This window comes from Sinohyriopsis cumingii, chromosome 4 (assembly GCF_028554795.1).
Source record: "Sinohyriopsis cumingii isolate HCF-2022 chromosome 4, ASM2855479v2, whole genome shotgun sequence".
In the NCBI taxonomy this organism is placed as follows: domain Eukaryota; kingdom Metazoa; phylum Mollusca; class Bivalvia; order Unionida; family Unionidae; genus Sinohyriopsis; species Sinohyriopsis cumingii.
The window spans coordinates 85,224,672-85,247,958 of NC_142964.1; the positions used below are offsets into that span (position 1 = coordinate 85,224,672).

Consider the following 23,287-nt stretch of genomic DNA (forward strand, 5'->3'; position numbering starts at 1 on the left):
TGAAATTAAATTTACACCTGAATCAGCACACAAAATGTTACCTGTAATGTACCAGCTTACCATGACGTAGTCACTGACACAGTACAACCATCAACCATGCACTCTTTGTTTGTTACCATCAGTCAATAGCTTGTCAATAGTAAACTTCCAAGACAAGCATAACATCTGCAGTCAAACTTCCGAGACAAGCCTGTATACTTCCTCCAAGTCAGCTGTCAACTGCCAACACAGCCAGTGATACTCCTTTAAGTTAGCTGTCAACCTTGTGTTGAATATATTACTTCCAGAAAGTTGACAGTCAAAAACTCCAGTTGCCTCAGGGCCAATCTCCAACCAATGCAACTTAAATAATCCATTAGTTTACATCATTTAACCTGTTCTAAAATGAAGGCTTGTAGTCACATACTTGTTGGATGCTAATTATTTATTATACAGGCCTGCTAAAGTACTGAGCATAAAGAATCTATGAGGCAAAGTAAAACATTTCACACTTTTCTGACAAAATGTACAAAACGAGACCTCAAACTCTATTCCCAAAAGATATATACAGGAAAATACAGTGGAATTTGCAATATACAAAAAATGGTGAAAATCCTTTTTTAATAACAAAATACTGACTCCTAACGACTTGCTTGACAGGCTGAAATGAAAATAACAATATAACTCGATTCCATACAAAAACACATTGAAAAAGGTGCACACATGGTTACTAAGTAATTATGATCAATCAAATACAATTAACAACTAAAATCTTGTTCAATCTTGATTACAACCATAGAATGTAATGCCCTTGATTTTTTAAACTATCCTTGTTAAATTCTCTTTGCCATTATAAAATACTTAGAAGGTCTATATCCATCATTCTTCTCACACCACCTGGATAACAATTTCAAATCAAGATTCACTCAACACTAAATGTCTCGAGCCAAATGATGATGAACAAAATCTGAGAATATCCAGACTTCACATTTTCTATTTATCCTTAATTCAAATAAGGAAAAGAAAGCAATCACTGGCGAAAAGTGTTTATACCTTAGCTACAGGTGGATTATACCACATAAAGAAATCTTTTTCTTAAGTTTTAATTTGTTCCGTAATATCCATTAAGAAACTTCTCTTTCCTGGATTAAAATTATTTTTCAGTGCATCAGAAATACATTTAATTTACCCTGTCTGTATGATCCTTTCCATTTAAAAAAATGTACACAATCTGTCCACATGATCAATTCTAATATACACAAGGGATACATTTCAAAGTTTAATCAGAAAACATTCAAAACAAAGGATTAATAACAATACAACCTCCCTTCTTGCTTATGGAGAATGACCATACAATTCCAGTTCATAAAAAGAATGGCTCACTAGTAAATAGGCCAATAAATCCTCCCCCAAACATGTATTGGTACTGATGGATAGTTTCAGGTCTGATCTCACCCATCCACAAAATCATTCGCAAGGAATAACAGTCCTATCTACTGTTGACATCCCTGGGCTCCATTGGTAGACAATTGGCTGTTCCGTAACTTTTGAGGAACCAATCATTCAACATGGTTACTTTGGTCATGTGACTATAGAGTATGTGGATTTATCATGTTACTATATCAGTGCAACATGCCAGATAAAAAATATTTATGAACTGGAAACTAAGAATTACTGTTCAGAAGGCTGCTAATTAATTAATCTGTCCAGTTTGTAATCTTGTGCATTGCTGAACCATGATAATAGTGATACGAGATATTTATATGACAAAACCAGATGATCCAGTCACATGACTAAACCATTTTAAATGAAGCTGCATCTGATTGGTTTCGATATTGATGGATTAGCCACTGAAGCCCATTAATTTAAAATGGTAACAGAAGGGAAGGTTGTGTTATTCCATGTGTGTTTACAAGTTGTCAAAATTTGAATGCTGCCAAAATGTCCCTTGAACCAACCACATCTGAAGAGCCCTGAGAAATACCAGCATCTAAAAATGATCAATATGTACACTTGTGTGTTGCAGTCAAATCTGTCTGCAGTAAATTGCATTGTTTAATAAATAGGTAAGATCAGACATTAAATCACTCAACAATACCAATACAGGTTTGGAGGGCAATTTATTGGACTAATGACTAAAAATCCCTACTAACAATCCAAGTCCATTTTCAATGGATGCACATCAATGAACATGTCATAAAATTCACACAAAACAGTACAGGAATACACAAGATCACTGGCCACTGACAGCATACTGATGAACTCGAATACAAAAGGAAAAAATAACAGCAGCCTGAACTCAGACACTGCATTTAAAAGAGATCACCTTTCTGATATTTGATGAATGCCTCTTCACCATGTAATGTTATGGGGCAGAACACAATGACATAAAAAAAATGGCAGCATACAATTTAAAATATAGAAATGCATTATTTGCATATTTTAAAATATACTACACCAAAGCCCATAGCTGTAGAACTCCTTCACAAATTGCCTTTTCTTCATTCAGAGGCTGGTGCAAATCTGGAACCTTATTTCCATCACCTTACAATGCTGCATGAATCAAACCCAAAAATGCAGTAACATGTTGCAATTCAAGTATATAATATAACGACTAATTTATAAATCTTTAAATCACAAAGTGACTGGATTTTCAAAAACAAACTGGCAATTGTCATATTTTTCAGAATATAAAAAACATAAGCCTACGGACAGAAGGGAAAAAAGTTTGTGTAACAGTTTATCTGAAATAGTTATTTAAGAGTGAACCAATGAGATGACAACTCCATAAAGTATGTTAGCTATGTCTAATCACTGATGTTTGCCCAAATCATTTCATTCACAAAACTTCATGGTAAATCAATAAACAAGAGCAAGAAATTTATTTATGGTAACAAACAAAACCCCCATTCATTTCTCAAAACTTTACACTTGATCATCACTTTCAGATCACTAATCTTTTTAAAAGGAATCCAGTTGGAAGTAATATTTCATGTCACCACTGCTCACTACATTCAAGTTAAATGCAGAACTTTATAAACAATTCCCTTTTCATAAACTGAAGCATGATTTCTTGTGACATAACTATTCAGTTGATTGGAAAATTCCATATACAGTAATACCTCGAACATTCGCGAGGTTAGGTTCCAGAACCAGTTGCGGATCAGGAGGAATCATGAATGTTTGGTACGAGTCATTAAAAATGCTAATAAATGCTTATTTCTAGGGTTTAAACCCTAAATATGACCCAAATCATGCTCCCAAAGCACTTTAATTTCATTTAAAAGTTAGCTTAATACATTACCCTTAAAAAGAGAAATAAATGGTTGACGTAAAAATAGAGTACAGTATCGCCTAATGGGTATTTGGCACACTAGCACATTTACAGTATGGTACATGTATACTAATATTACCCCTATACTAATTCATTGGCTGCCGTTTTCTTTTGCACTCACAGTAAGGTAAAACCAAGTAACGAATGGGACTGTAAACTTAATGACTGACGTTTTCTTTGTCATTGTCAGGAAGGTAAACTAGGTAAACTTCATATGTCACAGAAGTCATATAACGAAGGTACAATTCAATAAAATAAAGAAAACATGTACGTAGAGGGTACCAATGAAAATTTCGCGACTCCGTGAATCCAGAAACGCGAATGCACGAGGTATTACTGTACTCCTTTTCTTTATTATTGTAAACTCTCTCCCACATAACAAATACATTAAAGCCTATTACCAATTCTAAATTTAGAGAATTCACTACTGTATAGTTCAAAAACCATGTGACACAACAGAAACATGTCTTGTTTGTAGTGAAAAGAAACCGTAAAGTAAAAGCAGGCAAGAAAATGACAATATCTCAAGGCAAGTTTAATATGGCCACCATATACCTAACTATTGGAAACAGTGTATCAGAAGTATCCTTTCTGCATTGTGTTAAGTTTCTCCTAATGATTCCATTAAAAAACATACTTTTAGTCATACTGAGAAGAAAAACATACATCTTCAACAAAAGTTTGCTCAAATCACCTGTATTTTTTAAAATATTGTTTATCCTCAAAGACTTTCTCATAAAATCTATGCAGAAAGTTATCTCAGAACACAAAAACAGTCATGTAAAACTAGAACCATTAACAACAGGAGCATCACTGAAGACCGCACTCAATACAATTAGTGCCATATTGCCTTAATAAAAAAACCCGTGTTGGGAAAAGTAAGGAGAAGCTAGGCATTCAAGTCCAATAAACCCTCCTAATGATGATTCTAGTATGTTGAGTATAAGATGAGAAGTCAACTGCATCAAAATACAACTCCAACAATTCAAGCAACATCCAACAAAAAGACAGACACAAAGCTGAACAAGGGCCACAATTCTGTCCAAAACAAATAGACAAGAAAAAAGGCTTATGAAACATCAAACTGCATCAGAATTTACTGAATGGTTCTTGAACTACACTGATTACAAGCAACATCCTATGTAAAACTGAAGCTGTCTGATAAGAGCCACCTTGGTTCCAAATGTCAAAGAGAAAGACAAAACCCATAAAATGTACACTATCTGGGAATGTATGCACTAAATTCGATCATACTATGCTGAATGATTCTTCGGCTATGTTTATTACAAGCATCATTCCATGTGAAGACAAAAATATATTCAACAGAACTCTGTCCAAAAGTGCAGCAGATGATGCAAAGTCATTAAAAGGCACATGCACAATTCTATGGTTCTGGAACTATGATGCCCACATGCAGCATCCCATGTGAAGATGTGAAGGCCACACAAAACCCATAAAAACTTAGCGAGGTCCAAGCCACAATGTTGAAACCAAACCGTATCACAAGTGGAACAGGACTATAGAGCTTAGTCAGTTGAAAGTAACATCCCATGCAAGTTCATTCTCAAAGGTCATAACTGAACAACTTATTTTTATTTGTGCCACAATGACCTTGCCTGTTAATCTTTTAAACTGTAATCAACGGTACTCTTCCATACCTCAAATGCAATCCCTCCATAAATGTCTTGTCAAGGTAAGAAGTCTAAAAGCAAACTTGTTAAGTAAATATTTCCCATCTTCCAGTAAATGAACTTTATCTCTCAAGCATTTGACCCTAAAATCAAGACTTCTTTCATACCTAGTGTGCAAATCAACAAACTTTGGTAAAGGTACAAGGTCAATATATATTTTTTAAGTGACCTTAAGTCATCTACAATGTTTGCAGTTGCCAGTGTCACAAGATAAACATGATTTGTGACTTCCAAAACCTGACAGTGATATAAACAGTTTCCAACAAATTTTTAGACCTAAAAATTAAGGAAAGACCTTATCTAACAATGATAAAACGACAATATGTTGCCTGTTGAAACTGAACAGCTGTCATTAACATACCTTTATGCTTGTTGCTCTGTCAGAGATTATTAAAACTTCAAAGGCATTCAGAGATACACCATCCCCATTTCAGACTACTTGTCAGACATCGGCATTTTGTATTTAGAGTATCTCTGTCGCAGAGCACATTGATTTGTATGATAAAAAACAGTTTAACAACCAAATTGATTTGAAGTTAGAAAAATAACAAGATTTGTTGAAGAAACATGAATTTTCATTTTGTTGCCTTGAATGATAATGTTTTAATGATCTTAACTAAAATTACTGGCTAGTCTGTGATATAAAATGCGATATGTGACCATTTCAGTATTTGGAATGGTGGGAGAAGTGTGGAAGCGATTCATTTTCAAGGCAAAATGTCCAAAGATGTGGTTTAGGAAAGGATGAGCTATCTGCAAAGCCTTGCAAAACTAATTTCAGATTTCATCATTGGAAGAATAAGTGACTTTGTGAACTGCAATGCAGAGAAAATTTCACCATAATCTTCACTAGTCTGAACAACAGTACCATCCAGTCTCCAATGGATTAGAAAGAGTAAGAACTTTATTTAATGTGCGTGTCATGTTCATGCAAGTTTGCAAGTTTGCACGTGTGTGCAAATGGCGATGATAGTCTACCATCCATTTATGGCTTGGATGTGTATTAAATGCTTCCAAGAAAAACAGTCATTTTTCTACAGGCATATACAAGATTTTCTTGACTGTAAAATATCATTAATTGGCCTTGCTCACACCTTGGAGACCATAAAAGATGCCTAGAGTATAAAAAAAAAAACAACATTATCTGGAAGGTTGACAGGTACAAGTTTTATCCAGGTCTGTGATGTAGAATTCATGTTACTGTGCAGACATTTTTCTTCTTTAGGTTAGTGGCCTTGATCTTTGACACCAAAATCAATAGGCTATTTCCTTAGTCCAAGTGCAAGCAGTTTACATTTGATCTGGGTCTGTGATGCAGAGTTTAAATTGTGTGAAAGTTAAACTTCAGTGACCCTGACCTTTGACCCAGAAATCAAGGGTTTCTTCCTTTAAGTCACCCCCCCCACCCCCAGTTTTTCAACTGTTGATTTATGGAAAACTTGTGCCATCATGCAGAAATGATATACTGAACAAACAGGTATCACAACAAAACTGCCTTATGGTACATCTAAGTCCAAGAGACAACATTCATAATCGCATTGCATAATAATGTTGATTTTTTATTGTGCCGATTACAAGCGATATCCCATGTGAAGATGTGGAGTTGATTCTCACGGACCATAAATCAATCCAAATAGCACAATAAGACAAACCTATAAAAGGTAAACATACCAACAGGAGACAATATTCACACTTAACTGCATCAGAATTCATAGACTAGCTCTTCAGTTGTGTCAGTTACAAGGGCAAAATCCCACGTGAAGATGTCAAGTTATTTATCACAACCTTAACCATACTGTTGCCCATAAAAGGCACATCTACGTCTCCAAGACAATGCTTATTCCAAACATCAGAATAAGTTGAATGGTTCCCAATCAATGCAAGTTACAAAGATCTGCTGTGGAGAAGATATAACACTGACTGAACAATGGCAAAAAAAACTCCATCACAACTGGACCCTAAAAGATGAAACCTTTAAAAGGCATATCCACTCATCATACGTAATCCACCTACCTAAAATATCATCCAAATATGTGAAGAGTTGCAGAATGTGAGTGGTAAAAATGTGAATGGACGGACTCTTCACGAAGGACAGATAATACAGGTGATTATTAAACAGTTTGCACATCTCCATGCACGATCCTAAAAGTTGGTATGTAACTAAATCTCCAGACATTAAAAATTTATGAAAGTTTTTTTTACAACTACAATTTTACTATTGGCTTAATTTCCCTCATTTTATTCTAGCATATATTCTAGACTTTAAATGACTTTGTACATGCTCATAATAGAGAAGTTCAGTCAATATATTTATACTTAAGGGGAACCATCGATGAAAGAAGGATCTAAAGAGTCTTTAGTAACAACCTGAACAAAGATTACCCAGTTATTCACTTTTAATTATATTCTTTCAGTATTTTAGTAGCCTGGAATATTCCAACATCTGAATTCTCCGAACCCAAAAGCTGATACAGTCTACTGCATTAATTATGAACAATGCAGTCAGTTGACTAATGCGTTGAAATAAAACAAAAGACAAAAGGTCACAGGCTACTACCACAAAAACAGAAACCCTATGTCTTTTTATAATAATTGACCACTCAACTAGCAAGCTTTAAAGAGAACAAATTAGATTATGAATGATTAAAATCTAATTTAAATCTTAAAAGAAAGGTGCAAAAATGTTACAGAATAAAGGTCTTTCAAACAAGTTTTCTCAAAAAGGATGCACCCTACAACTGTTAATCCGATTTCTCTTCGCTGTTGTGTCTCACGTGATCAACAAAACCCCAAGAATGGCAGAAAGTAACAAGCATCATCTGGTACTTCAATTGGCATTGCATTGAAAAGAATTTTAAATGGGAATATCTGGCTGTTCTTCTTCCTAACAGGAAATACTTTCAGCTGTGGACATGTATTGTAGGTATTATTTTATCAGTCTTGAAAATGCACAGAAATAATGTATAACTTTACAAAGACAATATAACTGAAGGTAATCAAATATCTAATTTTTTGCATTCTAAAGGGTAATAAAATTTAAGCAACTATACTGCACAGAAGCAAATAAATGTAACTGATATAACAATTTTCAAAGCTAATTTCATTTATTACATATTTTATTTATTACAAGTAACTGACCCCAGGAGTGAAACACATTCAACTATGTTGCACAACACAATATTAAAGATTAATGATTTGAGTAATGAACAGATAATGATTTGATTTGATATTTTTCAAATTAATTTTTTGTATTCGACAAATACATTTTCTTTAAAAAGTCTTGCATGCAAAAGTACTGGCTCTGTGATCAATCTCCTGAAAACTTTCTCTACCTTCCATTAAACTGCCCTACTGTCTGCTGTCCCTTCCAAAAGGTTTTCAAATATAAGTTCTTCACAAAACCATGGAACATGTGGCCTGTATTCTGAATCTATTTGTGACATTCCTCAAAATGACGTGCACAATAATCCAGAGATCTTCATACAATTAGTAATGTAAAGTCAAATATAAAAGCATTGCTCAGGACAAAGTAGAAAAGAAATTTCCCAAAAGCCTCATGCCTGTCTGACAAAGATTGTATTCCAGCAAAATGATAAATGGGAAGAAAGAAAACCCATGGTGCATTTTCATGACCAAAACTGGATTCTCAGACAACTCTGAACACCAGTTTATGAAATCGTCAACATATTATCTTAAAAAGAATTTTCAGGTTCAAAATACATAAATATAAATCTCCTTTCTTACCATGTTGCCAAAGCCATTCGCAACCTGAAAGTAAACTCAAACTCCGGGTTACCTTTCCATATTTTATTACACTAAAAATATCAGAATTAAATCGATACATTATCCATGTTGCAGAGCACATACACGTAATACAGGACATCAGCTATCAGGAATATCATGAAGCTTTCATAAGTCCCAATCAAAATTAAATTTTTGATAAAAACATCCTCATGGGTATGCATCTACCAATAAGATCACAAGATGCAAGCCATAAAATGGGTCATGCTGTTCTAACACCCTTCATACAAGATAAAGTCTGCAGCTTGGTTTGAGACCACCTTATAAATATACAATACCTGACCAAAGTATTAGATGCAAGTGAAATTCATCCATTTAAAGTCTCTTTACATTGTAAAATCTTGCAAAGAAAGTAAAAAAAACCTGCTGGGATTCCCAATTTTTAAATTGCAATATGCACATTTCAACTTTCGATCTTCTCCTCTAGTTCAAAACAAAACTTCAAAGTAACTGCCACACATTTTACATAAAACGTGCCTGCAACACAATGTACATACACTGCTAAAAAACAAGAACTGGCTGCCTCCAAACTGTCTATCCACAAGAATGACACAATGAAATAAAAGCTGGTTGGTCTATGCCTCCAAGTAATAGATCCATAAATCCATTAGAATGACGTATAAAATGAAATTTTAAAAAAACTGGTTATGGCTGATGTGAGGGACAAATACCATTTCTCAGCCACGGTAGATTCGAACATCCACTTCACGGCCATCAAATTTGGCTCTATTCATGAGCTCTGCAAAGAGAACAAACAAAATAAATTTAAGAAAATATAACAAATACAGATGTCATCAGTTAAATAGTAATTGGGTTGAAAAATGGAGATTGATCACTTTAATCAATGCACTCAGCAACTCAATGTAACAACTTTCATGAAATATTCTAACAACTATTTGTGTTCTAAATGTATAGTATGTTTAACAAGAAAAATAGCAGCTCTGGGATTTCATTATAAACTGATGCCAACCATGAAATATCTGAATCAGGAAAGCATTCTTTAGTGAACAATTTTGAAGATATGCTTATTGTCTTGTTTTCCCCAATCTAATGTGACAAAGTGCCCCTTGATTGGACGCCCTACTGGCCACAATAAATTTATATGAATTCTTTAAGTCCATTTCATCACCCTTTTTATTCATTGTATTGAATTTGTCTAAAATATTCCTAGCAAATTTCTCTCAAAGAAATTCATGCTGTTGCACAAAACTTTCACCGATATTCTTCGGCAGTAAAGACATTGCTGAATTAGCTGCAGTGGTGGACATATTGGACGTCAGCTTGGTATCACTTTCATCGAGGACAAAGCAGACATTAAACAAATCTTCTGGTGAAAACCCAATGTAATTAAGATCATCCATTCAGGGGGAGTAACAACAACACTATTGGTAAGACAGTTATCATGGATGCCATACTGGATGTATGACTGGTACCATTATTATTTAGTACCAACTTTGTATCACAAGTAGTATAATGGTAACAAAAACCATGCTGATATAGCCATCCATTTGTTGGAAGAACAGATAACATTTTCAAGGTAACCACCATGATGGCCATATTAAGCAGTAATTATTTTCATTAAGAACCAACTAGACAACATAACTCTTCTGATCAAAACCACATGTCAAAATGTCTTCTCACCCTAAAACAAGATGTCCACATTCACTTGTCTAACTATCCTTCACTTCAAAAAGTTCTTTCAAATTTAATGCAAGTTACATGGTATGACCTATTGACTGGAACAGCTACTTGTGATTGGCAGATTGTAGGATTGAATCAGAGCACATTCAGCGCCCTTTAATTATGGTGCTTTCAGTCATATGTTCAAGTAAGTATGTTTATAATTAGACAAAAGCATCTACTGTTGCCATCCTGTTTTCCATCTAGGTGAACTGTGTTGTCCCCTGATCATCAGAAGGGAAGTGTGCAGTTTCCTTCTGAGAACACACTAGGAGCAACAACTTTAAGAACAAAACTACTCAGTGACTGGGTACCAACTCTTATCTTGCTGCAGTTAGTATTTCTTACTTTTCTGCCAGTAAGCGATTTATAAATGCATTCATTCAGTCCAATGTTTCAAAAAGCCAAAATGCAAAAAACAGTAGTAAGATAGCAACTAATACCAATGAAATCCCAATTTCTCGAAAGAAAAATATACTTACAGTTTGTACAATGGGCAGTTTCATTATCATGGCAACAGGGTACACTGGTTAACTTACTTTCTATTGCTTTGTGACAACCTGAATAAGCTACACCAGTAAGAGGTATAGCCTCAAATACACTTGAACCAACCCCTAGAAAGGTAACAGTGTAATCCAAGTGGTGTCAAACAAGTATAATATGATCATGAAAATTGTGATCTATATATTACTTGCCTAATTACAAAAAACTATTAAAAATGTACATTACATTTTGTCCTTTTCTTGATTTGACATGTTTTATGGTTGGAAAAGATCCCTCTTCTAAAAAAATCTCTGTCATAAAACATCCACAAGTCACATTCATAAAGCCCTTTTCTCTTAATATCTGGCACCATTTTCTTAAAATTAATAAATAGACCACCATCAAATTTTCTGCATTAATATAACAAATCTGAGATGAGGTTTCAAACTGAAGAAACCTGCACATTTTCTTGGAAACATGTCATATACAGCTGCCATAAATAGACAACTAGGAAAGTACGAGCAGCTCTACAATGGACAAATGCGATCTTGTGCTAGTCTTAGTGTATTTTTTTTTTAAGTCACAAATTAATACAATGTATTATATAAAAACCTTTCATTCCTTTGTTTACCATCTTAAAATACCCAAGAAATATAATTCATATACTGGCAAGCATTAGACTTAATAGTGTGAATTTTTTAGAGGTATGCTAATCCAAGTATACAGACTATTCCTACTCACCAACTGCTCTTTGTGCATCGTCAGAGTTTCCAAATCTCACCAGACCCCATCCAGAAGATTTACCACCTTCCATTTTGATCTCAGCAAACTTCACATCACCTGGGAAAAGAATTTCTTGTTGATCATTGTTGAGGACAAATTGCATGCAATTTTATTTATTAGGTTTTGATGTAAATATTCAGTTTCAAAAATTTGCTTTGACCTTCTATACAAAGTGAAAAATCTTTTAGAAGGGATATTATAGAACTGTACAATAATGCATTAGCTGCTGGTTGTTAAATTTTGCAAAAGTCCAGGAAATAAAAAAAATATATCCAATTATAGCTACAACTTGAAATATTAAAGGAATCAAATTTGGGATCAAGGTACATTATTCACAGAAGTCTATACCTGTAGCAACGACAAATGTCAACCCATAGCAAAAGCTCTGAACTGTCTTATCTCATAACACAGCCCCCACCCCCATCCCAGGGCACAGAACAAAACAGACAAGATAGGCACTATGACGTCATTTAATCCATATCTGTAATGGCCATTACTGGTCTGAGTGGGATCTGTATACAAAATTAGAAAACTCACCAACTTCTCTGAATTTTTCCTTTAAAGTCTGCCAACCATAGGAGTAAGGAAGCTGAAAAATAACATTTAAAAGTCTTCAGTAAAAAAACAACACAATCATGATAAACAACAAGAAATGATTTTATGGAAACAAGAAGAAATGATTTTATGGAAAAAGAATGCTACATTAAAGAATGAAAACAACCACCACATAAATCTTTACAAGGTGCAATTTTATAGATATACAAAGCAACACTAGGCTTGCAATGAGCTCTTGGTAGACTGGGTGTTCTGTACATCTTGACGTATAAACATACAAGCATTGCTTAACTGAAACTAATCACATTAATGAAGTAAAAACAACAACTTGAAACATTAATGTCTAAACATACTGATGGCAGTATGGATGTACAGATAGATACACACATGGATACCAAAGTGATTGCAATTCTGAACTTCTGCCAAGGCTGCTTAACAAACAAAAAGATCTGAACATTTAAAAATTCCAAGCCATACCATATATCATCCAAAAAGGACTGATGTTATTTTTTGGTGTTCCGACCCACTGTCTCTCTGGTGCATTATGCACTGAGAAGTCTCAAAAACAAAGATATTGTCAAAATTTAAACAGCAGCACCCTCCCTTACAAAAAAAACATTGCAAGCCAGAATAACCTTTATTTTTTTCTCTTGAATTGTATCTCTAAGGTTTTGATAAAAACCTTTAATTTGCAGATAAAAGAATAGCATTTGTAAATGTTGTAAGCAAGATGTACAACAATTACAAATAGGAAATTAAAAGCCACAATTATGAGTCTAATGCAGGTACATTAAACAATCAGGAGGCAGATGTCATTATTAACAAACTTCAGATGTGACTTCAACAAAGAGGTGAACACTTGAAAGTAGCCAATATATTGTCAAATCTATTCATCTACATGATTGTACATTTGTACAATTCAGCAATGAAAGTGTAATGAAAGGAAAAGAGACCATAGTATGTATGTCGCAGAAAAGGATTTGAAATGCATTTGGTCATAGTTTTTTTTAGGGAAGAAACTCTTACATTTTTAACACTGATTGTGCAGTTGTCTGGTCTGGTCCCTGTTCGACCCCTGTCCCTGTCTCTGTCCCTATCCCGATCACGCATACGGTCAAGGCTGGACATTCCATATCCTGACCCGCTTGAGGTCATGCGGCTGCCAAATGAATCCATCATGCTCGAGGAGAAGCTGCCACTTCCCATGCCAGAGCCAAGCCCACCATAGTCTCCCATTCCAGAACTGGTTCCATACGAACTGCTGCCACCCATTCCAGTGGCAAAGCTGTCATTCATTCCCATTCCTGAACTCAAACTAGCCCCAAGTCCAGATCCCATCCCCATTCCCATGGTCCCTTGTTTCATGCCAGTTCCCATACCTGACATCCCACTCATACCACCCATTCCCATTCCTGTTCCCATTCCAGACATTCCTGATCCCATAGTACTACCCATGCCACTTCCCATTCCAGCTGAATCCATGGATCCTAACCCCATTCCCATGCCCATTCCACTGCTGCCTCCTCCCATACCTGAAAATAAAAATAAGTTACATAAAAAATAAATGGATATAAAATATTAAGGAGCAAATTAAAAAAAAAAAAATGGAGGGCATAATAGCCAGGCTACTTCAGCTGCATATATCAAACGAGTTAAACCCGAGAGTTTCATCCAAACACTAGAAAACAATTACCAAGGAGAATACTAGTGTGAAAAATTTTTGTGGGGTACCAATTTTCACAGATTTGATTGTTGTCCCAAACTACAAATGTAATGAGCCAACCAAAAATTGACCACATGTGAAGCCCCTCCCCTTTCTCAATGCAACACTCCCAGTGATCAAGAACAATAATTGATAAATCAACTTCATGAATGTTACCTGCTAACCGAATATTAGCTTTAACATGTGTGTTTTATTATAAACCTTAAAAAGGGGAGCATAAAAGCATTGAATATTGTTCCAATCCACTTTATATGTATATGGTGTCCGATAGTTGTTAACTTCCACTCACGAATTGATGTTGCGATACAATGACAGACAAATTTGGAAAGTATAAAGGAGAGAGATACAAGGAAAAAAAACAGTATTCAAATATTAGTATTTTTGAAAATAAAAAATCCTATATGACTAGTACAATCAAATCCACTTATCTCGACCTTGACTATCTGAAGAACCTGTGTATGAAGAGCGTTTTCATCCAGTCCCGAAAAAAAAATCCTCCTTTGTTATGTCAATTTTTCCCTGCTTATCTCGACCCCTGTTAAGTCCATAACCATGTCATGTCGGGCATAGGTTTTGGTCTGAAGTGATATGTCTACCCGCTTAATCTGACGAAATGCAACTTTCAACGTCCATCTCCAAGAAATTTTACAACAAATGATTGGTTTTCCCACTACACTGACAAGGATGGAAAAAGTCGATACAAGACCAAATTTTACCGGTACAAATGCTACTCAACCAATCTCGTCAATACATGGTTTATGACTTGCACAGAATGGAGAAAATTATGTTGTAAACAATACTGCATAGTAAAGAAACTGAATGTGTTTCTGACTTTTACATGAGCTGCGTTCATAATGGAAAGCATCACAAATATTGTATTATATGGAACTCTGTTACTTATCAGGTCAACATCAATAAATGTAGCTAAAAATACCTAATTCATTTTACAATATATATAAAATGAATTAGTTACTTTCAGCTACATTTAATGATGCAATTAGATAGGATAAAATTTGCCATGCTTTGTGGAACAAACTATAGTATAATCCGATTCCAATATGGTCACACTCAGTCACCAACTTAATTCAGACACAATTACCAACTTTGGTTGTTTTAATAAAGTTAATCGGTAATTAATAAGTATTTCCAAGCTTGGCAAAAGTGTAAGCCTTCAACAGTCTGCATGGTTAGATCATGTGACTTACAATCATCTATAAATAAAAACCGGCCAAATTCCAAATCTAGCTGCTGGATAAAAACAAACACGTGGTCATTAATTTGTTTTAAATAAGGGTAAATAAAACCACAAACAGTATTTACAAAATCCATAGCACCCATTATTTTAAAAAAATGAAAATGTTAATTGCTGTTCAATGATTACAGATTCTTCAACACCCATGGAACATAGCAAACAGTGACTGCCTGGATTAATGTCTATGAAATAGAAAGGTTTTCATTATTTGTATTGTTTTTATCTTGAATCCAATATCAAAGCCTTGCAATCCATCCAAGTGAAAGGCCAACTCTTGTGTTGTTGCCGATGGTCACTGATGCAATTCATGGGACTACAACTGTATGAATTGAGTATGTCGGCTTCTTACAGAATTTGATGTTGACACAGTTAACTTTAAAGACTTTGAACACATTCTATAGCCTGTAGGTATATGAATGCTAACAGCCTCATCTTTTTCCAGTACAGAGGCAAATTTTATCGGTAAAAATGGGCATACCATTGTAAAGTAACCTCTGATAATCAACAAAAGTGACAGATTTTCATGCACAATTTTGGTCAGTTAAATTTGGCAGCAGTTTCACTTAATCTGAAGTGCTAAATCTAATTTTCATATACAGTCAACCCAAGTTATCTCGATTATGTTGGGGGTGTAAAAAAAATCGACAACATAACCAGGTGAAACTGCTGCCAAATTTTGAATCCCTTAAAAGCATGCCATGGCAAGTAATCTTTAATCCACATAAACAAGACGGTAAAATAATAAATTACTGAGGCACAATTATTAATTAAACATTATATATATATATAGTGTGACCCTGCTACAGCGCACTCAGTAATAACACGAATTCGGATATAACGCGGTCGTGGTGTGGCTACCAAAATTTCAGATACATGTATATTTCTTGTACACAAAAAATTCTTTCTTAAAAGTACGAAAAAAAACCAGTAAAAACTTTTTTATCATTTTGGGGAAGAGATTGCATATGAACATAGCTGCCAACCTTCCAGGCTCACAATTAGTGAAAATAGGGATAAAAAGTCGTGAATTTGGACATGAATTCGTGAAAAATACCATGACAATAACTTCATCCACTCTGACCACTCCGACCATCAATACTACACTATATCAAGTTCACAAAATAAATATAAAACACTACACATATGCAGAAATATTTATTTATCAAGACATTATACTGTGGCAGACTTGAACTTCCTCAACTGCTTGATCGTAAATTTGTTTTCTAAACAGTTCCGACTTATTGCCTGCAGGTTGATGTTGGGGACTAAAATTGCTGACAAATTTTCTGCAGCTAAGGACGCCCTGAAATCTGTCTTATTTTTCCTCACTAAAGAAAATACTCTTACTCACTGTTGCTGTGAGTAATGCACAGAAACTGCAGCATTTTTGGTTCTTCCACAGGAAAAAAAGCAATTTTCATGTCCGGGAACATTTGTCAGAACAAATGTTTAGCATGGTCTCCAGCTGATAAAGGTAGATTGCGTTCGACAAGAAAACTCACAAATAATGCTTCAGCGTTGGTAGCCTGCAGGTCTTCCGCAAATGGTTTAAAATATTCCAGAGATAAAATCTGCGAATTCTTAATTTTCCCAACTTCTACGTGTTTTTTTGGAAACGACATTCTTCCTCACATCGTCTCTGCGATGACACACTGAGCGCAAAAAGCATGAATGAATATCAATGTTTAATGGCAGAATGCACGGTAAAATTTTGATATATTCCAAATTAAACTTCACTTTTTGAGTAATACATTTCTTTTTCCTTGGTGGTGAAGACATTTTCAAAATTTTACATGCGAGGCTGAACGGTAACTCAAATCAGTGTTTTGACGCATGCACGGAGCAAATTTCCGGTGAAGCCACAGTTTCTCTCAAAAGCATTTGTAAAACTACTCTTATACATATAGATTAAAAGAGGCTAAAATGCTTGCTACCGGGCCAACTGTACTAATCGGCTGTAGATCTACTAATATCATGACCAGCAGTACCGGATCGTTTCGGCAACTGCGAATATCACAACTAGCGCCTAACGGGAAATCAGTTATTTTATTAAAGATTTAAAATAATTGAGGATTGGAAAATTCGTGAATTTTTGGTTTACGGCGTGAATCCGTGAATCGCTAAAAAAGTCGTGAAATTCACACCAAATTCGTGAGGGTTGGCAGCTATGTATGAATAATACAAGAGGATCGTGGCATGGCTCCTGAAATTTTGTATGTATTTTTCTCGTACATGAAAAAGTATTTTTCTTCTTCTTAAAAGTACTAAAAATAACGCATAACAGGTTTATTATGGGATTGCGTAGGTCTTTGCCAATGTCGCAATTTGGATTGTTTTTTTCCTGATAAGCAATTTTTTTTTGGGTACATGCATAATTTTCTAACTGACCTGGTTGCTTATAACACAGTTCAGCCTATAATGTGGTGTTATAGCAGGGTCAGACTATATATATATATATATATATATATATATATATATATATGATATTGGGGAAAATGTACAAAGACAGAAAATGCACAATGTGTGATGGAGATCACATAGGTAATGAATTTCATAGCATTTCTTTTCTTTCTCACAATAAAAATGCACAATTCTTACCATCTTACCACTGTACTAATCCTGATGTAATAAAGTTTGGAAACTCTTTTCCTCCAGAAATTGCTCAATACTAGCAAGTCTTACTGAATTTGTTAACACGATTAAGAAGTTAACAAAGACTGTTACCCGAAACCAGTACAAGATGAAATACAGGTAACTACAAAATTTTTTTGTATGTCTGTGGTACAAAAGTAGATTCATACAATTAGGACTCAAGACTAGTGGGCTATAAAGGGGAGAGTAAAATATTTAAAATAACAAGAGCTGGTTTATAGCAGTGGATATGTGCAAGTCTTTGTTCACAATATATGAACCAGTAATTGATCTAATGAGAAATTTTCATGTTAAATTCATTTTTTTTAAGGATAATCTGTATTTTGAAACTTTACTGGGAACACATGATGACCCATCTAGTTTTGTCACTAATACTGTGTGAAATCAGTATCAGACAAATATGAATGGAATTCATTAATCATATTTGCGACAGGTACCATCTCGTAAAATGTGCATCAGCAATTACCATAAGATCAAACTGCAACTGACTGTCATCACTAATTGACCCTACGTTGAATTTTTCTCAGAGAAAGTGGAAATTTGTTTACTTACCAGACATTGGATTGAGTGGTTTTAACGGAGTCCCTCCAAGACCAAGACCCATGCCAATGGATTTTAAACCACCTAAATAAAAATAAAGTTTGTAATACTAGCATGAATACAGTAAGAGCTACATACAATTTAAAAGTGGCTTCCAAATTCTCTATACTATTTATACTATTACAAGGATTCTACATGGTTTTCAGAGAAACTACACGTCTCCAAAAATAAGATTTCAAGGCAATACATCCAAGGAAGAGTGCAATACAATAGAAAATGACCTGGTAATTGGTTTGGTTTGTTTTAAAGCACAGCAACACAAGGTTTTTTTATTGTGCAAAAGCAGTATGAATAAAGTTCCTTCACCAAAGACACAACACATGCTGATCCGAAGGCAGGATTCAAACCTGCACCCTTCAATACCCTGTTAACTAGGCCTTGGTTTAAAAATGCAAATAAAGCGATTGGAAGGGGGGGGGGGAGAGAACCTGATGAGCATTTCCATGAATTGAAGACCTTTTCTTCTTCTCAAATGCTTGTTGAAATGATTTGGATACTCTTGAGCAATATGAAGATTTTCTTTCGTCCAACATGACTTGCATATTTTTGTGTAATTTAAGTACCTATTGTATTTAGGACCAACCATACATCAACATATCCTTTCATTCAATAACAACAATAACAGGATTTTCAAGATGACCATCACAATAGACAAACTGAATTCCATTATTTTCATTCACTGCTTCTATTTTCATGCAAATCCAAACAACTTGTATTTGTATTATTATATTTTTTGTTTTGCTCTATAACCACTGTTTGATGCTATAAAATTTGTGATTCAATTTGTTTTCTTTTCCATAAGGATGATATAAAGTATTATTTATGTGCCAGTACAAGTGGGCTGACAAGTTCATGGTCCTTTGTTGCCAAATTAATCTTTTTCATCAAGCCACAGATTTAACACTTGTTCAGTGCCAAGGAGAGATTTACACCTTCCTGTGCACGGCAACACCCATTTCCCATGCAACTATCCTTCATTCAAGCTACAAATTTGAAACTTGTCAAGTACCAAGTAATGGCAGCGATATGAACTATGTGATCCTGCCACACAATTGACACATGTTTAGTTGCATCCATTAATAGATCTTTTTAGACTGTATGATCAAAGTATCACTTCCAGGGCCTAAACTCAGTCTCCACTTAAGTACGTGCATATGCAGTGTTTCCCCTTACCCTCATTTGTGCTTCAGAGACCCCCAAATTTTTAATTTGACCCCAGTTTTGATACCAAAGTTTGTTTTTTTTACTCAGTCTGACCCCCAGTTTTGAAACCATGGAGATTTTTGACTCTTAGTCTTGCACCCCTAGGGGATACACTGCATATGACAATAAAGACGAGGAAGTGGGGCATGACGTGGGATTTCAGAACTTTATTTAGTCAGTCTTATAGAGAAATCACAAAAATCTGGACTTGAATTACATTGTTTATTTGTAAGAAGTGTGGAATTAACTTGCAAAATATAAAGAAACTCACTGGAGGGTCAAACTGATACTAGCATTTTGCAACCCTTAAAAAAAAGGAGTAAGAGTCTACTAATATTGGAGTACGTGCAGTAACAAGCACCATACACCCATATGACCAACTAAACATCAAAAGATGTGCGAGGGTTAATCCAGATGTTGATATGACCATCCATTTAGAAGCAGTGATAAGAAAAGTTTCAAGATGGATACAATATTGTGGTTATACTGGATATCAAATTGGCATCATTTTTAATCAGGAAAAGTATATACCATAAAAGATTCTAGTGAAAGCCCCATGTTGATACAGGTTCTATTCAGGAGATAGCAATAACAAGAATTCAAGATGGCAATAGCCATATATAGCGAAACCCCATGTTGAAAGGAATTTATCTGGAAGTGGGGGAGCTCTCCCTTCATCACCCAAATTAGGGGGAAGTAGAAAAAAGGAGGGGAAGGAGTAAACAGTAAGGTGTGAACGGTTCAATACAAATTGTATATTATGCTGAGTACATTTACATATGCAGAACTTAAACTAGTTTGCAGGAGTTGTCGAACATCACTGCTCTCCAAGTGCATGACAAATTTGGCAAAAATCACATGCCCTTGCAGTACTTAGGTTGAAAGGACCATCAAGAGGAGCAGTGAATACAAGATTTTTAAGATGACCACAGTGTCAGCCATATTTGATACTTTATCATTTTCATTCAGGATCAACTAAACCTTGGGACAAAGTGTATGTAAAATCTCTGGACAATCCTTCTGTTATTTTATAAGCAGAGACATTGGATGATGGACAATAAGGCTATCCCATAAACTGTTCTGGTCTATGACCATTACAGCTAGGTTTTTGAGTGAATTACAGTGTTTCAGATTATTTAGCTAAAAACGACAATCTATGTCATTTTCAAATATCTGTATTTATCAATCAAGTCAATTTTGATATACTGCTGTATGAACTATGAATTGCAAATTATAGAGAAACCTGCTTTGTGGAACACCTATATATAATGGACATTGTCACAACATAAAATCTCTAATGGATCAAATATAAACAAATTTGTTGTGCCCATATTTATATTTTTACATGAAAATAGTTTGGGACTTAGATGTTATTTAATTTGCATTTATACCATTAAATCTCGCTGCAGAATGTGGGGTCTTGTTAGACATTAAAACACTGATTAAAGTCTATGCATCAAGTCAAATCGTACCTAAAACTTAACATGAAGGACACCTTTCATAAAGGACCACTCTTCATGTCCCTTGTCTCTTTTACAGGCAGGTTTGAGTGTAATAAATATTTTGGACTTTTATCATCAACACTTACTTGGTAGCTGCACATTCTTAACTGGGTCTGGAGCTGAAGCAGAGTCCATCTTTACTCTCATTGCACGGTCATACAGAGTCTGATTATTAAACATGGCTAACTGGGTTAAGGATCAACAAATATTTTTTTCAAATTACTCTATAATCTGTCATTTTTAATTCTGGTAAACAACTTTTTCACAAAAGTGTAGTGAAAATGGATTTTTCTTTTTAAAGGTAGCAATTATTGGGATTTTTTTAATACAGGTTATAAAACTAAATGATCATGCACGGTTCATACAGAATTCTGAATGATAAATTCAAACTTTTTTCCCCAAACTTTCAAAGACCACAAACAGATTTCCAAGACCTATTTTTGCTACCTTTTTGTATACAAATTTTGTCATATGAGAAAATGCAAAATACTACAATATTGTTTAATGATGAAATGAAACTAACGGGTCAACAAAAGAAACCAGGAAAACTCGACTACATCCAAATCTAATAACATAGGACAATTATATTTGTGATTATGGAAAGAAATTAAAATGTATGGGTTTATTTCAATTTTCAAAGACCTCAGGGTAATCTGCTTGATTTTCCCAAACTTTCAAGGCCTTAAAAATGCTACCTCATTTTTCCCTAACTGTCAAAGACCATCAAAAACCATATGAACCATGTCATGCTCTGTAAATATTATTTTATGCAAACATATCCAGGCCAAACTGCAAATAAAATTAACTGTTACTGGATGGGGTGGGGTGGGGGATTTTCCTATTTTTTGAATAAAACTCCTGCAGAGCCAAACTCAGTTTAGGGTCTTTCAAATAATATAAATTGCCATTATCAGGCTTCCAACAATGATTACATAAGGTGCCATGATCATTTGCAGTTACCAATGTGATACATCATAACATTTGCAAATGTTGACAAGACATGAACATTTTACACATGGGGAAAAAGGACAAACCAATATTTATATTTGTTGGATAACAAAAAGACAACTTTGTCACTGCTATGCTGGCCTTATCATGTTTGTTGTACATGATGTACATTTTCAGATGTATAACAAAAAAAAGATCTACTTCAGTTTAAAAGTGAAATATGCCAAAGGATACAGATAGCCTGAAGTGCTTCCATAGGAAATTCAAACTGAACAGTGCCCATTCCTCTACTCTTTCCATCCTTGTCCTGTTTGATTTCTGCTCGGATAACATTACCAGCCAATTTGAAGACATCCTTCAGTTTCTTCCACGTCACCTTATAATCTAGCTACAAATGACAAAATAGAAAACAATGAAGATTACACATATGCTGTATTGAACCAGTCATGTGAGTATGTCAGTGTGCAAATGTCTAATTTGCTGAACAGTCAACAATTTGGAAAATTCTAGCAGAATTTGGATGACTTAAAAATAAATGTGAAAAAAGACTTTCTTCAAGACAGCATGCTTATTCACTGAAAATGCCAATATAAAAGAACTTTATACAACCTCTGCAATAAAACTCAATTTTTGCTGGTTAAGGGCATGATTGTAATTGCTATAAATGACCTATACCATGCAGAATTATTTAAATTCAAGTCTACAATTTTACCTGCATAAAAGTTTGTTGTATTTTTTTATATTAGCCATTTCCCAAGTACAGTGTGACTATGTTATAGCACACTCCGTTATAACATGAATTCTGATATAAAACAGTTGTGGCATGGCTCCAGAAATTTAATATACATGTACTTTTCTCATACACAAAATAGTCTTTTCTTAAAAGTACAAAACGCAATGTGTAAAAAGGGTATTATCATTTTGTGGTAGAGAGAATTCCAATATAAGATGATCATGGTGATGCTCCTGCAATTTCACATATATATATACCGAGCTTTAAGTTTTTCTTCAAAAAAGTATGAAAAATAACATTAAAAAGTTTATTCAAAGATCACACTGGGCTTTGTCAATGCCCAAATTGCAATTTTTTTTCTCCCTTAC

At 34.6% G+C, this 23,287-nt stretch overlaps 1 protein-coding gene across 3 annotated transcripts in view; it reads right to left on the reverse strand.

Annotated features, from left to right (window-relative positions):
• The window catches only part of LOC149801584 (myelin expression factor 2-like), a 45,083-nt gene that overhangs the window by 12,811 nt on the left and 8,985 nt on the right, over positions 1–23,287 (reverse strand). For 2 of the 3 annotated variants that reach the window (XR_016420686.1, XR_016420685.1), the window contains exons 6-12: positions 22,421–22,574; positions 21,325–21,420; positions 18,486–18,557; positions 13,333–13,838; positions 12,289–12,340; positions 11,710–11,808; positions 9,477–9,544 (exon numbers count right to left, since the gene is read on the reverse strand). Coding sequence is in view for 1 of the 3 variants with exons in the window: in XM_089955819.1 (XP_089811945.1) it covers positions 9,483–9,544; positions 11,710–11,808; positions 12,289–12,340; positions 13,333–13,838; positions 18,486–18,557; positions 21,325–21,420; positions 22,421–22,574 (1,041 nt within the window). In the remaining 2 variants the exon portion in view is untranslated. Of the gene's footprint in view, positions 1–8,796; positions 9,545–11,709; positions 11,809–12,288; positions 12,341–13,332; positions 13,839–18,485; positions 18,558–21,324; positions 21,421–22,420; positions 22,575–23,287 lie in introns of those variants that run through there. The other variant, XM_089955819.1, reaches the window with a different exon arrangement.